At 39.1% G+C, this 16,199-nt stretch overlaps 1 protein-coding gene across 6 annotated transcripts in view; it reads right to left on the minus strand.

Annotated features, from left to right (window-relative positions):
• The window catches only part of LOC126480686 (protein lingerer), a 134,059-nt gene that overhangs the window by 10,252 nt on the left and 107,608 nt on the right, over positions 1 to 16,199 (minus strand). For all 6 annotated transcript variants that reach the window (XM_050103920.1, XM_050103919.1, XM_050103918.1 and 3 more), the window contains one exon: positions 15,750 to 15,793. In XM_050103920.1, coding sequence (XP_049959877.1) covers positions 15,788 to 15,793 — 6 coding nt within the window. In that variant the 3' untranslated portion in view covers positions 15,750 to 15,787. The remainder of the gene's footprint in view (positions 1 to 15,749; positions 15,794 to 16,199) is intronic.

Below are 16,199 nucleotides of genomic sequence, written 5' to 3' on the forward strand. Positions count from 1 at the left end.
TCTCCATCTGAATGTTCTGAGTAACAGTCTTGTATGGATCAGCGGCCTGGTGCAAATCTTTCAACTTGATGAGGATACTTGCATAACTAAATTCCAGAAACATTCAATATAACCAGAGCACTGTCTGTCCAATTCATATGATTTTTAAAAACTTTCGTTACGGCTTTTCTAGAGTAAATTTCTAAAAAGACAGAGCTGCTGAATAAGAGGAGACACAGTATTGCCAGTAAGAAACAATAAACAGAAGCTATGACAGTACAAATGTTAACTTTTCCGTCAAAACATAAGAAGCTTATTCAATAAGAAAAATGAGCTGCTTGTATCGATATAGGGCACTCAAAAATCTACAGCTCTTTCTACAGATGTGCTATGCATACCAGATAATTGTATGGATATGCAGTAAGTGAACAATTGACTTAGATGGATACACGTACCTCATTACTGTAGGCATAATACACTCCTGGAAATGGAAAAAAGAACACATTGACACCGGTGTGTCAGACCCACCATACTTGCTCCGGACACTGCGAGAGGGCTGTACAAGCAATGATCACACGCACGGCACAGCGGACACACCAGGAACCGCGGTGTTGGCCGTCGAATGGCGCTAGCTCCGCAGCATTTGTGCACCGCCGCCGTCAGTGTCAGCCAGTTTGCCATGGCATACGGAGCTCCATCGCAGTCTTTAACACTGGTAGCATGCCGCGACAGCGTGGACGTGAACCGTATGTGCAGTTGACGGACTTTGAGCGAGGGCGTATAGTGGGCATGCGGGAGGCCGGGTGGACGTACTGCCGAATTGCTCAACACGTGGGGCATGAGGTCTCCACAGTACATCGATGTTGTCGCCAGTGGTCGGCGGAAGGTGCACGTGCCCGTCGACCTGGGACCGGACCGCAGCGACGCACGCCAAGACCGTAGGATCCTACGCAGTGCCGTAGGTGACCGCACCGCCACTTCCCAGCAAATTAGGGACACTGTTGCTCCTGGGGTATCGGCGAGGACCATTCGCAACCGTCTCCATGAAGCTGGGCTACGGTCCCGCACACCGTTAGGCCGTCTTCCGCTCACGCCCCAACATCGTGCAGCCCGCCTCCAGTGGTGTCGCGACAGGCGTGAATGGAGGGACGAATGGAGACGTGTCGTCTTCAGCGATGAGAGTCGCTTCTGCCTTGGTGCCAATGATGGTCGTATGCGTGTTTGGCGCCGTGCAGGTGAGTGCCACAATCAGGACTGCATACGACCGAGGCACACAGGGCCAACACCCGGCATCATGGTGTGGGGAGCGATCTCCTACACTGGCCGTACACCACTGGTGATCGTCGAGGGGACACTGAATAGTGCACGGTACATCCAAACCGTCATCGAACCCATCGTTCTACCATTCCTAGACCGGCAAGGGAACTTGCTGTTCCAACAGGACAATGCACGCCCGCATGTATCCCGTGCCACCCAACGTGCTCTAGAAGGTGTAAGTCAACTACCCTGGCCAGCAAGATCTCCGGATCTGTCCCCCATTGAGCATGTTTGGGACTGGATGAAGCGTCGTCTCACGAGGTCTGCACGTCCAGCACGAACGCTGGTCCAACTGAGGCGCCAGGTGGAAATGGCATGGCAAGCCGTTCCACAGGACTACATCCAGCATCTCTACGATCGTCTCCATGGGAGAATAGCAGCCTGCATTGCTGCGAAAGGTGGATATACACTGTACTAGTGCCGACATTTTGCATGCTCTGTTGCCTGTGTCTATGTGCCTGTGGTTCTGTCAGTGTGATCATGTGATGTATCTGACCCCTGGAATGTGTCAATAAAGTTTCCCCTTCCTGGGACAATGAATTCATGGTGTTCTTATTTCAATTTCCAGGAGTGTATAAGGAAAGGGGGCAAGGCTATCTACACAAAAAGTAGAATAAGGTTCCAGGCCATGGCCCTTAAAGAGTATTGTACCGAACAGCTCTTTAGATGGTTTATTACCTGGCCAGGAAGACAGCACCATTGTATTTACATCTGAGAAGTAGGGAGGGGTGGTAGCAATAGCATACACTCCAGTACTCAAAGTGAAGGACTGTCACATGCTACACGTTATGCACCACTGAATAAAGTGCCCATTTACAATAAGAACAGAGACAGGCTACACGGTACATCAGACCTCAGCTTCTCACAAGTGCTTCAATGACAGAATCCATATAACTTTTCCCCTGCTGTCACTTTTTCCACAGAAGTGTGTGTTTATTAGTCTGCTGTTTCAATTCTTTCTAACTCTTTGTTAGAGTATATGATGACTTATTTCAGTTTCCCCAGCTTTCAAAAGAAAAACTGGAAATTCATAGTAAGGTCTTACAGGACCAAACTGCTAAGATCATCAGTCTCTAAACTTACAGGCCACTTAATCTAACTTAAACTTACTCTAAGGATGACACACACACACACACACACACACACACACACACACACCCATGCCCGAGGGAGGACTCTAACCTCTGACGGGGAGGGGGGCTGCGCAGACCATTACAAGACGCCTCAGACCACGCAGCTACCCTGTGCGGCCTGTCGAAAGAGCTCACACTTTTACGGTGTGTTATACGGACCTTCAAGTCTTCCAATATCAAAGCAATAGAAGCTAATGTCACAGCAGCAAGGGTAAACTGACCATATGGTCTAGTGGTTACAGTTTTTGGCAAGTAATGCAGATGTGCTGGGTTTGATTCCTGTTGGCTATCTCACATTTTTCTCCGGTGGAAAGATCTCGAAAGAGCTCCCCCCAGAGTCTTGTGAGGTCAAATGAAAAGCTATTGGAATATGAAAGAAGCAAAATGAAGCGGATGTTGTCTAAGTAGTGTTGCAACGAAAGGCCTGCACCCGGTCAGGTGACATATGATATTTATTTATTGTCAGCAAAAGCAAAAGTTGTTATTTTTTCTGGTTAAAGAGCAAGATGCTTGATGTGTGGTGACTAGATCTTATTCTTTGCAAGATTCCCAATCACTTCTACAGGATTTCTGCATGGCAGCAGTATCAAGGGAATCATTTTCTTGCAAAATTTTGTCAATGGAATAAGAAGTCACGGGTTGGTGCTCCTCAATGCCAAAAATTTGGCTTCCCTTGTGTCTTCATATTTTTAATTTTGTTCTGTCTGTTTCTACATGGTAGTCTGACTTTTCTTGTTTTTGAGAAGTGAACATGAAAAGAAACTCTGTATACACAAAATGAAGTGTTGCCTGGCACTGTTGTTTGACAATACTTCACACATGCAGTCACTTTGCAACATTTATGCACAATGTTCCATATACAAATCCAGGGTTCATCACCACTGGCCACTTTAATTATGATACTTCTTTTTTTTCGTAAAAAACCTAACAGAACACAGTACACACTTCTCTTGTCCACAAACAATTACTTTTTTTTATTTTTGCACCTTTATATTCAAATTTCATATGTGCAACTTCTTTTCTCAGTTTCCTTCCTAGCCTGGAAGTTCCCATTCTGTAGGACAAAAGCTGTGACTTTTTTGAAAAGACAGTATTGCATTGTATTGTTCATAGCATTACAGAAATTGCTATCTATAGCACATCTATCTGCATCATAAATGAAATTATCACTGTGTACATTTTACTTATTCTGTTCTGGGGCAGGTAATTCATTCCTGCTCCACTCAGCATTGTGTTGTTGTTTCTTTAGTTTGCAGATCACTGACTTAAATTTAGCTTGTCAACATTTGCTTAAAACTGCTATTGCCTTCCCTGTCGGCACTATCTCACCTTTTTGTTCTCATTGTCTCTAAAATTAACTGCAACTACTTTTCGTGGTTGCACTGTGAGGTAACAAAGCATTCTACTCGGACTCTGACTATGACTATATATAGCTGCAGAATCAGGTTAGTCACTGCTATGGCCAGGTAACCACCTCGCCTTGCCGAGTAATAATGTGGAAACAGACTTGGATAACATGCAAGATATAGATTCTGACAATGTACAAGACAACCAAACAGCAAATATTTTAAATTTCTACACAGCAAATGTTTTAAATTTCTACACACCCATACTCTGCAAGCCTCCTTATGATGTATGGTCGATGGTACTTCTCGTACTACTTTTCGTGTTCTGGTGAAGCATGGTTCACAGGAAGAACCATCACTGGTAGGCCTCCATGCAGTCCATGATCTCTCTACTTTTATCTTCATAGTCTTTTTGCAAAATAAACTTAGGAGTTACTGGCCGGCACTTTTACGAATGTACACTCTCAAAATTTTAACAGTAGAGCATACTGTGATGCAGAGTGTCTCTCTGACACTTACACAATTACTAAATGAACCTGTAAAAAAAGTGGTGCTCTTTTTTGGATCGTCTCTATTTTCTCGATCAGCCCTTTCTGGTGTGGAGCCCAGACTGGAGAGCAATATTGAAGTACTTGATGAGAAAGTGTATTGCAAGCTGCTACTTTCATTTTGGATTACATTTCCCAAGGATTCTTCCAATGGATCTCAGTACAGCATCTGCCTTACCCGTGGTTAATTTTATGTGGTTGTTCCACTTCAAATTGCTCCATACGTGTACTTCTACATATTTTATGGAGGTAATAACTTCCAGTGATAGTTCTGCAATCATGTGATCATTCAATAAAGGGTCTTTCTTTCTACGTATGTATTTGCAATATGTTACATTCATTTACATTGAGGGTCAATTGCCACCTCTTGCCCCAATCATCGAACGTATGCTGGTCTGCCTGCATTTTGCAACAATATTCTAGCATTGCAACTTTTCTGCGTACAATAGAATTATTCGGGAAAAGCCTCATGGAACTTCTGATGAAATGCTGTGTTCTGTTTACTATAAACTCTTCAATCCAGTCACACAGTCATTAAGCAATCAGAGAGTGCACTAATAAGACTTACTAGAAATGACTGAGAAGTAACTGTACATGGGGATCTCAATGCTGATGTAATCTTAGAAAGAAATACTGCAACAGCAATTGATAATCTACTTCTAAATCCAATCGTCTTTCATGAAATAGAAGCGAGCCCTTTAATAAATGGTTTATTTGATCATGATAATCAAATGGTTGCAAAAAAGCATAAGCAATCAATTACGTTTAACTAAGATCATACACAATTCACAGAATCACAAATGCTGACTCACTCACACAGTGCAGTGAGGATTTATAGAAAGAACTATGGGGAGACATTTTCATTTTCAAAGGACAAACAATAGATGAAAAATTTAATTATTTTCTAAAAAACAGTCCTACAGCACTATTATGCCAGTTTTCTTTTACAAGGCCAAGGAACGATTATAGTGGAAGCTGTGATAAAAGGTAGCTAACATCTGGGACCAGTATATTGTGACAGGAAGAGAGCTTTACTTAATGCAGAGGACTAACTCCAAGAATTAAAGAGGTACTACAAGCAGTACAGCAAAATTCTTTACTGTATAATGACGAATGATGTTATATGAAGATCATTGACTACTCAATTAAATGAATTCTTCCCAATAGTAGCTAAAACTGTAAGAACGAGAAAGAAACATGAAAGCATTACATTACACTTCCTTCTACAGATATTGCATAATTCACTACCAAACATCAGTCTGCCAAATCATTTGCTAGAGAGATAAGAAAATTTTAACCAAGATGGTATTTCTACTATGTACTAAAATCTTATGCTCACTTTGCAGCAGGCCCATGGGTTACATTTGTAATCAGCCAATTAATTCAGAGTTAGTAACACCTGTTTAGCTACAGAAATCTAAACCTGTGACTGACCTCTAATCATAAATGCATTTCCCTCCTTCCTGTGTTCTCAAATATTTTCGAAAATGTAGCTTATAACACGATATTGAGATACTACTTCCATAAACATCTACTTTTGAAGTTTCCAGAAATGGCACTACAAATCATCTCTCAGACCACTACAAGTTTTTGTCTCAAGATATCCACATCCCCCTGTGAAGTGAACTGGACTGTTCTGTGTACCTTTCTATTGGATGGTACGTTACGCATGCCAGAACTCTTACATTGTTACTGCACTGTTTCTTATTTTTCAGCCTTGAGAGGTCTCTTAGACATACTATAACATCTGGATGTCTTATTTTTGGTGAATGTTACCATTTTTTCCATGATGGGGAAAGCTAGATCATCTACATAACATTTTTTTTATGTGGTACTGTTGTTCCACACTGAATCGGTGAATTCTCTGATGAAGGCTCTGACAACAGCAGTAATGTCCCAGATTTAGAGGTTTTTAGCACTCTAATTTGGACCAGGAAACAAAGTGAAGCCGATTTGACACTGATGGCAATGGAGGAGCTTGCTACATTAAGAACAGATGTTTTCAATGGAGAATACAGAAGCCACCAGCTAATGAAAGAAATGGAGAAAGTATCAGAAAAATTCCTGCTGCTTCGAAGGTATGGAATCTGTTCTCTAGTCAAGATACTTCATATGAAATCATTCTATGAACAAACCTGAAAAACACTTAGAGCACAGTAAATTAATTATCACTTACTGTATCTACAAGATGATTTCATTGAAGACACTTGTCGGAATGGTAGTGTTTTTAGCCAATTTAGCCACTAGGATAGCTTTGCGCATTAACAACCTGCTTCCAGGATAGGAAGATGCACTGGACTTCTGATCGAATCCGCCACATGGATTAATGGTGAGGGTTCGTGTGCCTGCCACCCTGGTTCTGGTTTTACGCAGTTTCCTACATTCAACTACATGAATACTGGACTGGTACTTAAATCCTACCTCAGCTACAAGTTCCGCAAACATTCAGGAAAGCTTTCGTACACATTCACATGAATACCATTATACACACGCAGTACTGGAAGTAACAGGGTGGCAACAGGAAGGCCATGGCCATCCCATAAATTACCATGCCAAGTCAATTTCTTAATATGCTGACCATGCACAGATGCAAGAACAGGAAGAAAAAGAAGAGTGTATTCATCCATTTTCAAATCAGGGAACAAATCGGTTTACAGCAGATGGAACAAGCAGAAACCTTTTCACATAAAGATTTATTATTGTATTATCTGCATTGAGATTCAAAAATCCAGATGATCAGGAGGAAAGAAAGGAAGTAGACACATCAGCAGCAATTTCAAAAATCTTTCTGTGCTGAACTGAAAACGACCCTGGCTCAGGTAAACCCAAGATGATCATGTTTTATAGTACAACCAAAGGTGTGCAACTTATTCATCAAGTTGCAAAAGTCATGAAAATATATATTCAGCAAAACAATGATTTCAGATATAGCAAATAAAAAGGTTGTCTGAAAGACATCTCAATAGTAATCTTGTTCATGTCCGCATCCACAGTACTTCGGGGTTAACGGAAGAATCTGAAGATATTCTTCTTCCAGCACAGAGACTGAGACAAGTTTAATTACAGTACACACAGACATTTAATCAATCATTCTTCCCACACTCCATACATCATTGAAATGGGAAGCATGACTGAAATGGGAAGAAACCATAACATGTTGTTCCACAGTAAGTACAACCTGGCATGCACTTCATAATTGTTTGTAGAATACGGATGTAGATGTAGAATAGCCTTTTAATAGTAGTTCAAAATTGGCTTATGTAAAGTCATCTTTATTGTGAAAGCAATAAATTTTATCTCATGAACTTTGTTCAGTTTGAAGTGAACAAGAAAAAATACCATGCTGAAATTTTCTGTGAACTTAAAAAAGTTCTAATACAGAAGGTCACAAACAGTAAAGACTTAATTCAGAGGGAGGAAACACTAAATATTGCGTCTTACAGACTTTTGTGCTCAGGCTGCTAGATAAATGGTTTATCTGTGCATTAAAGGGCTCTTCACAAACTGTGATGTTTGCTGATAACAGGTCAAATCACATCAATACCAGACACAGCCAGACCAACAATTGGTTTCACAGAGAACAGCTTACATCTTTAATCTTACAGAGTCCCATATTATGCAACTCTAAAACAAATCACAATGGCTTAAAGGCCCCAGAAACACACACCATTAGTGGGCACATAATTGATGAGATTCCACGTGCGATGTTCTTAGATATTCAGACTGAGGTGGCACCTGCATGTGAGTAAGTTAACCGGAATACTTATTTGTGCCTGCTTTGGATTTAGAAATAACTTCCATTTTGTTGCTTGGAAATGTGGTTGCTAGCATACCTTTGTGTAATTTTGACTAATATGCCGTTTTCAAGCAGTAGTTGATGTTCATGACAAAGCACCAAGTTGTCCAACCAAGGTCTGAAAACAAGAAACTTTGGAAGAAATGACATCATATTGAAGACAAAGTGACCGACTTATGTCCTTATTTTTATATTTTTTCCTACAGATTCACAAGAGAATGTCACAGTGTAGTTGAAAGTTTCGACAAGCGTCATTATCTTCGGACTGTCAATTTATAAAAAAAGGATACAGAGAATCAGGTCTGTCAAACAATTATCTACATAATGATAAATTTCTTTCTTATATTTACATGGTAAGGGAGTCAGAAGTGGTAACTGCATTGTGAATCCCTCGTGTGTGCCAAACTTGCAACAAGGAAACCTACGCACAATTGTATAAGAACAGTTTAAAAGTAGTAGCAGAAACAAGAAATCATTGTTTGTTGGGGGAGATAAAAATTTAATTGAGATGGGGGAATGGAACCTGACTGTAGGAAAAGGAAGACAAAAGAAAATAGTTGGAGAACGTGGGGTGAGGGAGAGGAATAAACAGAGAAGCCACCTGGTAGAATTTTGCACAGAGCACAATCTAATCATTGCTAATACTTGGTTCAAGAAACACGAGAGAAATTAAGGTGATGGAATCTGCAGTAAGTCATGAACAATGGCGGTCGAGTTTAGGCTTGTTCTGCGCACCTACATCACAAATTCTCTGACAGCCAATGAGTGTTCAATAGTTTTCAGAGTGCTTTACTGCGAATGCCGCAGTTAATGCGGACATTAAATGTGATCATAGCAAGCTGTTTAGTGAATTTTGTTTCCATTTGTTGTGAGTTGTCATCACTGATTGTCGGGGGAAATGATAAATTCAGCATACGCAAGAGAGACATAATTTGCAGGATATATGCTTTCTTCAAGCAGAAAGCAGGTGCATGTGTGTACTGCAGCTGTCACTTGGGATAAACACCAATTCAATTCCCCAACAACAAACCTCTGATAACACATGAGAGATTTTATTTCATTGATGAAAAGATAAAACATAAAAGTGCAGCAAATGAAATAAGCAAAAGGGAATACAAATGTTTAAAAAAGAGTGACAAAGTACAAAATGGTTATGGTGGTACAGCTGGAAGACAACATAATGCCTGGCCATACAAGCATGCATGACTGGCAAAAATGTACAAGCCACCTAAAAATCATTTAGGATACCTTTGGAGAAAAGAGAAACAGCTGTTTGAATATCAAGAACTAAGTTGAGAAGCCACTAAACAAAGACGGAAAGGCTGAAAGGCGGATGGCATATAAAGAAGAGCTATACAAAGGGAAAATACTTGATGACAATGTTATAGAAAGGGAAGATGAAATAGATGAGATGGAGGTGTGGTACTCCAAGAATCTGACACTGCACTGAAAGATCCACGTCAAAACTGAGCCCCTGGAGTAGGTAACATTTCTTCAGAATTATTGATATCTATGAGAGAACTGACAATGAACGAAGTTATGTCACCATCATCTTGTGATTGTACTGCTGAATAACAAACAGTTGTTCATGTTGTATCACCATGTCCCGCAAGTACCTAAAGGAGTCCTTTCAATGATTTTTTGATCATAGCGAATGGAGTGATAAACTAAATAGAAGACCTGCATACTCACCTATAACTATCGTGATTTCTCTCTCTCTCTCTCTCTGTCTCTTTCTCTGTGTGTGTGTGTGTGTGTGTGTGTGTGTGTGTGTGTGTGTGTGTGTGTGTGAACTATTCTTATAGTTGAAAAACTACACTACTCTTCCCCATCACCCCTCTGGTAAAAGAAGAGGTTCCCTGAGACTAACAAAATTTTAGCTCAATTTTCTTTTACTTAAATGTTGATAAAATAAACTTATATAAGATAAATTAAACAACATAATATAAATTTTAATTACCTCAATCTATTGCCATGTACAAATCTTATCTACAGTAATGACCCACTGAAAGCATTAGACAGCACAGTCACACCAGATCCCAGTCCAATGCTTATTCAATTGTTAATTATCTCATAGTTAATCGTCCCACTGTGGGGTTCTGCTGCTAGCTCGGAATCAGAGTCATTTTCTTGCACCGATCGTAAATCTTTTCCCTCAGCTAGCTTGCTATTTATATTATATTACTGCCACTCTCTTGGACATATGACAACACAACTTATCACAGTGTTGGCTGAAGCAGTAACAGTCCCTGTGTTGTACGCCTGTTACCTTCAGAATTCAAAAGAGTGTATTCAAGTCATTACAATCAGAAGCTTCCTCTAAGTTTACAAATGCTACACACATAGGTTTGCCTTTCCTTAACCCATCTTCTAACATAAGTTGTTAGGTCAGTATTGCCTCGATTGTCCGTACATTTCTCCGGAATCCAAACTGATCTTCCCCAAGGTTGGCTTCCACCAGCTTTTCTATTCTTCTGTAAAGAATGTGTGTTAGTATTTTGCAACTATAACTTAATACACTGATGGTTTGGTAATGTTGCCTGTCTCACATATCTTGAACACCAGATGGAAGACTTGCCATGGCTAGCTCTCCCAAAGATGTCAGTAGTTCTGATGGAATGTCATTTGCTGCTGAGGCCCCTTTTTGACTTAGGTCTTTCAGTGTTCTGTGAAATTCTACTCTTAGTTAGCGTATCTCCCATCCCATTTTCATCTACGCTCTATTCCATTCCTATAATATTGTCTGTATCTACCTTGTACAGACGCTCTAAATACTACTTACGTCTTTCAGCTTTCTCTTCTTTGTTTAGGACTGGTTTTCCATCTGAGCTCTTGTTATTCATACAGTTGCTTCTCTTTTCTCCAAATGCTTCTTTAATTTTCCTGTAGATGATATCTATCATTCCCCTAGTTAAATATGCTTCTAAATCCTTACATTTGTCTTGTAGCGATTCCTGCTTAGCCATTTTGCACTTCCTGTCAATCTCATTTTTTAGATGTTAGTATTCCCTTCCACCTGCTTCATTTACTGCATTTTTTATAGTTTCACCTTTCCATCAACTAAATTCAGAAGCTCATGTGCCATTGGGGATTTTTAATAGGCCTTGTCTTTCTACATATTCGATCCTCTGTCCCTTAACTATTTCCTCTCTTAAAGCTACCAATCTATCTTTTACTGTATGCCTCTCCCGTTCCAGTAAATTGTTGCTTGGCACTCCCTCTGAAGTCTCAACAACCTCTGCTTCTTTCATCTTTTCCAGGTCCCTGTACTTAATTTCCTACCTTTTTGCAGTTTCTTTAAACTGTAGGATATTTCCAGGGACATATGCGGACTTTTACCACAATCTGTTGGTTATGAACTGAATGTCTACATTTTGACAAGACAGGGAGAAATAAAATAATAGATATGAAATCCTACTGCCAGTTATTCCTTACTGACATCCTGCCATAGTACGACAGCATCCGAACCGTCCATAGCTAGAAAATGGGTTCAAGTAACCCAAAGCCAGTCTTAATAAAATACAAAGTGAATCTTGCAAAACTTTGGATGTTTCTACACAATATGGTTGACACAAGTTGCTGTCCCAGAATTAATCAAACTTGCTGGAAATGCATAGATACTTAGACAAATTAAGGTTCTGCTGCATCAATTGCATACTTTATACTATTATGCTATTTGAAAATTTACAAAACAGGTGCCCATTTAGTAGTAGTTCTGGCAACTATCACAACAATTGATCAGAGTTATCTTCTGAATGAAGAAGTATCAACTGTGTTTTATTGTGCAGGCTTTCACAAGTTGATCTGAAAAACCTTTTCAGCATGGTCCAAGCAAATAACCCAGTTCCAGATTCCCTAAGTTTTAAGGCAATTCTGTGACTTACTCTGTCACACATCCATCCCACTCAATCCAATACAATTTTCATGTTTCTTACTTCCGAAATACAAAAATATAGGTTGTTTTTGAAGAACAGAGAGACCAAAAATGCGTCAACTTTCGTACATTTTCCACCATCAGCCTTCACAAAATTCTTTTTCACTGTTATTTAAAAGCTGTAAATGTGTTTTCCATCACTAAACAACTGTTAGTATGAAAGTATGGACAGACACTAGCAACTTAGGCTAACACTCCTATAGACAAGTATAGGTTCATCTAACTCACCAGAGCTTCAGCCAATAACAAGAGCATTTTCAATCATGTGGCCAAATCTTAGAATGTAATGATTTTTTAGCTTTAAATTTCATAAAAACAACAATATATTTTGTGAGAATATTTACTGAAAATGTTATTTTAATGTGTAATCATCAATAAAAATCCATACTACACTTTTAACAAAGGAAAATAGCCTATTATTACCAGGTCTGTTTCTTTGCTACCTGATGAGATGTCCCCTTAACAGATCAAAATAAACAGACACCTGATCGATGGTGTGAATAAGTCCCAGCAAATAGTGGTACCGTTTCCTTAAACTGGTTATCTGTGTTACTAAATGGTTTCCCAGTTGCAGGTTGTGTATATAATGGCTATCAGAAGCAATAAAAGTTTTATTTTCATTACTACGTATCTTTATTGACAATTCTGTAATTTAAAATACTGTCAATCTTCTCCTGAAGACGTATTATCTTACATAAAGGATTTAACACGATAAGTCAAGTATTAAAGTTACAAACTCGTATGTGTCTTCAAGCTGCATAACTCACAGCAAGCAAATAACCCATCTAGTATTTGATAATGAGAACACTTAGTGACGTCCAACAAACTTTACACAGAATTTCAAATCTTTTCAAAACTTTTACTCACTGACATCTCCCAAAAAATCATCGAAGCAAAAAGTTTATTGACTACTACATTTCCTTTTTTACTAAAATGCTATTCCGGCACATTTTGCACACAATATCTACATATACCATTGGATGTACATGAAAATTTCTATTACTGCACGACTCATAGTTAAGGAGATGTGACATCAAACACGGAAATTCAATTCTTTAAATAGTCGAGGATGGCGCTACATTAATATACAATTTGTTTAACGTGAAATGTCACAAGAAGTTGCAGAACTAGCATTGTTCTGCCCCACCCTCCTCATCATCCTGCCGGTACTTGCTTTGAATTAAACAATACACACAGTTGGAAAATTCCTCTTTCATCTTCAATGCACTCAGGTAATTTATAGATTAATTGGGAAGCCTTCATTGCATTTCTCTTGCGTGTACTGAACATTCTACTGTTCCGGTACTTAAAACCTTCCCCGCATCAGTCCCTTGAAAATTTGTTGTGTAGAATTAGCTTTATTTAATTTATTCTTTATCTGAAACCACCTATGAACATTACTTTATGTGGCACTACATTAACTTCCTGCTGCACACTAATCATGATTAGCTTAAAAATAGTACTGTATGTTTGCGTCAAACAATTGTGAACTGCAACTGTTAGGTCCACTTTTCTCTACACAGCCTTGGCTTTAATTCATATCCATTATTGATTGCTACAATTTACAACAATTTATAGTTCTTACAGTGCTGACAATACAAGCAAATTTAATGACAATACAATGTCTTCTGGGCTCCATACAGATGAATCCGCAGCAATTGATATAACAGCCAGCCTCGAAAATCAACAGTGTAGTAGAGTGGTAACAGTTCTAGAAATGTTGTTGAAGCTTGGTTTCGTTTTGCTGTGCCACGTTCCAAGTATTCTACGCAAATTTACATCTGTTAGCATTACTAGTCTCCCGCAGAAATATATACTATTGTCGGGTATTTGCATAATTTTGAAGTCAATTTTTCGACTACAAATGGATTCAGGCAAACTGTAGTTTAAACTGGTACATGTTCATAAAAAATGAATGTCCGCGATATACATTTACACAGTTGGCCACAGAATGAAACGCGGTGTCCGCTCACTCCACTTGCCATATTTGTCGTAGTGTTCGGCCAAGCTGCTCTCACTGTTCCTTCCTGCCCTTACAAACTTTTCAAATTAAATCTCTGTGTGACATCAACTGCAAAAGCTTCATCTGTAAATGTAAGATGACTCCTGTACTAATCAATCAGAGAACGTAAAAAAGTTGACCTCAGCAAGAATAGTTTAATTTGCGAATGTAAGATGGTCCTGAACTTTTTTTGAGCGAAGAATTTGGGGAAGAAACCTCGTATTATAGATGGGTATATACAGCACCTCAAACTTTTAGAAGAATGTAATACAACCCTTTCCAAAGAATACAAGTGTTAGCAGGTAAGAACATAAGTGAACCACCAGTTTAATAATACAGTTACGAAGTACCAACATAAATCATACACTGAGAATGGAAAGACTGATAGTATCTGACCTCAGTGAAGATCAGTTCAAAGTTCAGTCTCATTTGAACATACAGACGAAGTAACTATTTTTATTTTCCTCTTACATACGGGGTGATAAATCTATAATGTAACCACTATCGCAGCGTGCGGCTGGCTACTGTGTCCACAGTGTGGGTTACAGTAGATCTGCAGTAAATATAGTATGATTGTGTCAAGTTATTTAACATATATGCTTAAAAAGAAAAATAAATAACTGACTTGCATTACGCAAGGAAATGCTGGAACTGTCTTCTTTTGTTGTGCGAGTGTTTCTGACACCTGCTAAGGAAATTGGCCATTGACTCTGCAGTTACCTCTTAAGATATGACAGCAATTTTTTGACAAGCATTAGATTTAAGTTCACCTAAAGTGTGTGGATCTGATTTGTATGCTCTCTCTTTTAATGCCCCCAAGAGAGAAAATTCGCAGGGGGTTAAATCAGAGAACACTGGGGGTTAAATCAGAGAAACGCCATGTGTTGTTAGTGATAATTGTGTCTTGAACAAAGTCATGAATTATGTAAGACATTCCAGATTTTGTGAATTAATTTATCCATCTACATGGGACCATGAGTCATGCAAAAAGAAAGTTAGGTGAGAGTCAATTTCCCTGTGATGCATCTTATTCAAAATTTAGTGACAAAATGCAACCTTTTTGCAGGGTCTTGGCCTACAGTTATTTTATAAGGTTGTAACTTCATAAACTTAAATGCCATTTGAACAGATCCATAAGAAATTCCCATTTGCTAGAAAGATGTCAAACTGATTTATTTTAGATCCTTCCAGAGCATGCCCAATGTTATCCAGTTACTTCTGTGAGTACTGTAAATGGTTGCGTATGTTTCCTTCTGTGAATACTGTAAATTATTGTGTATGTTTCCTGTCAAGAACAATTCTTGTTTCTTGAAATAATGTCTTCACTGCACGTGTTGATTCTGTATGCACATATGGATCATACTGTAATACTCTTTGGTAAACAGAATACTTGTACTTCACAATTTCATTTGAAACATTTTCACTCACTAAATTATATTATGTTGGCTAACAAACATGTGCTACCTGTGCAAACAAAGGCCTTGCAGCACAGGGGAAATGTACTCCATGTCAGTGCCCGTCGGCCAACAAAATCCCTGCCAGGCAGCAGTTGCATTGAGGATTGATCACACTGTACCTTATGATAGCGTAAAGCTGAAACCAGAGCTGAATTCATAAAAGAAAAGTTTCTTTGTTGTTGCAGAGTTATGTATCTAATTCACTTAGTATCAATTCACAAGTAGCATGAAACATACCCGTTTTCAGCAGCTCCAGGTGCCTATCTCATCCTCATCTAAACCTGTAACAACACAAACATAGTTAAATCAACCACATGAAAGGCTTCTCTCTCTCTCTCTCTCTCTCTCTCTCTCTCTCTCTCTCTCTCTCACACACACACACACACACACACACACACACACACACACAAAATCCATGCCTTGAGAAACAGAGTGATTTTTAAAAAGTAGCTGAAACATCATGATAAGACCAAGTTGCTTTCTTCTCATGAAAATCAAATGAAAAATTTTATTTAGTTATTTCTAATATGTAGGGGTGAGCCCTGTCTGTCTCACAGCAGTACTGACAAAAATATCGATGGTAGCCAATGAAAACCTTTTAACTCCATCTGATTGTGGAAACACTTCAATTGCAGCAACCGGTAGCTCCACAGTCAAAGGGCAATTCCATGTCAAATCAACAAGTGC

Source organism: Schistocerca serialis, chromosome 5 (genome assembly GCF_023864345.2).
Source record: "Schistocerca serialis cubense isolate TAMUIC-IGC-003099 chromosome 5, iqSchSeri2.2, whole genome shotgun sequence".
In the NCBI taxonomy this organism is placed as follows: domain Eukaryota; kingdom Metazoa; phylum Arthropoda; class Insecta; order Orthoptera; family Acrididae; genus Schistocerca; species Schistocerca serialis.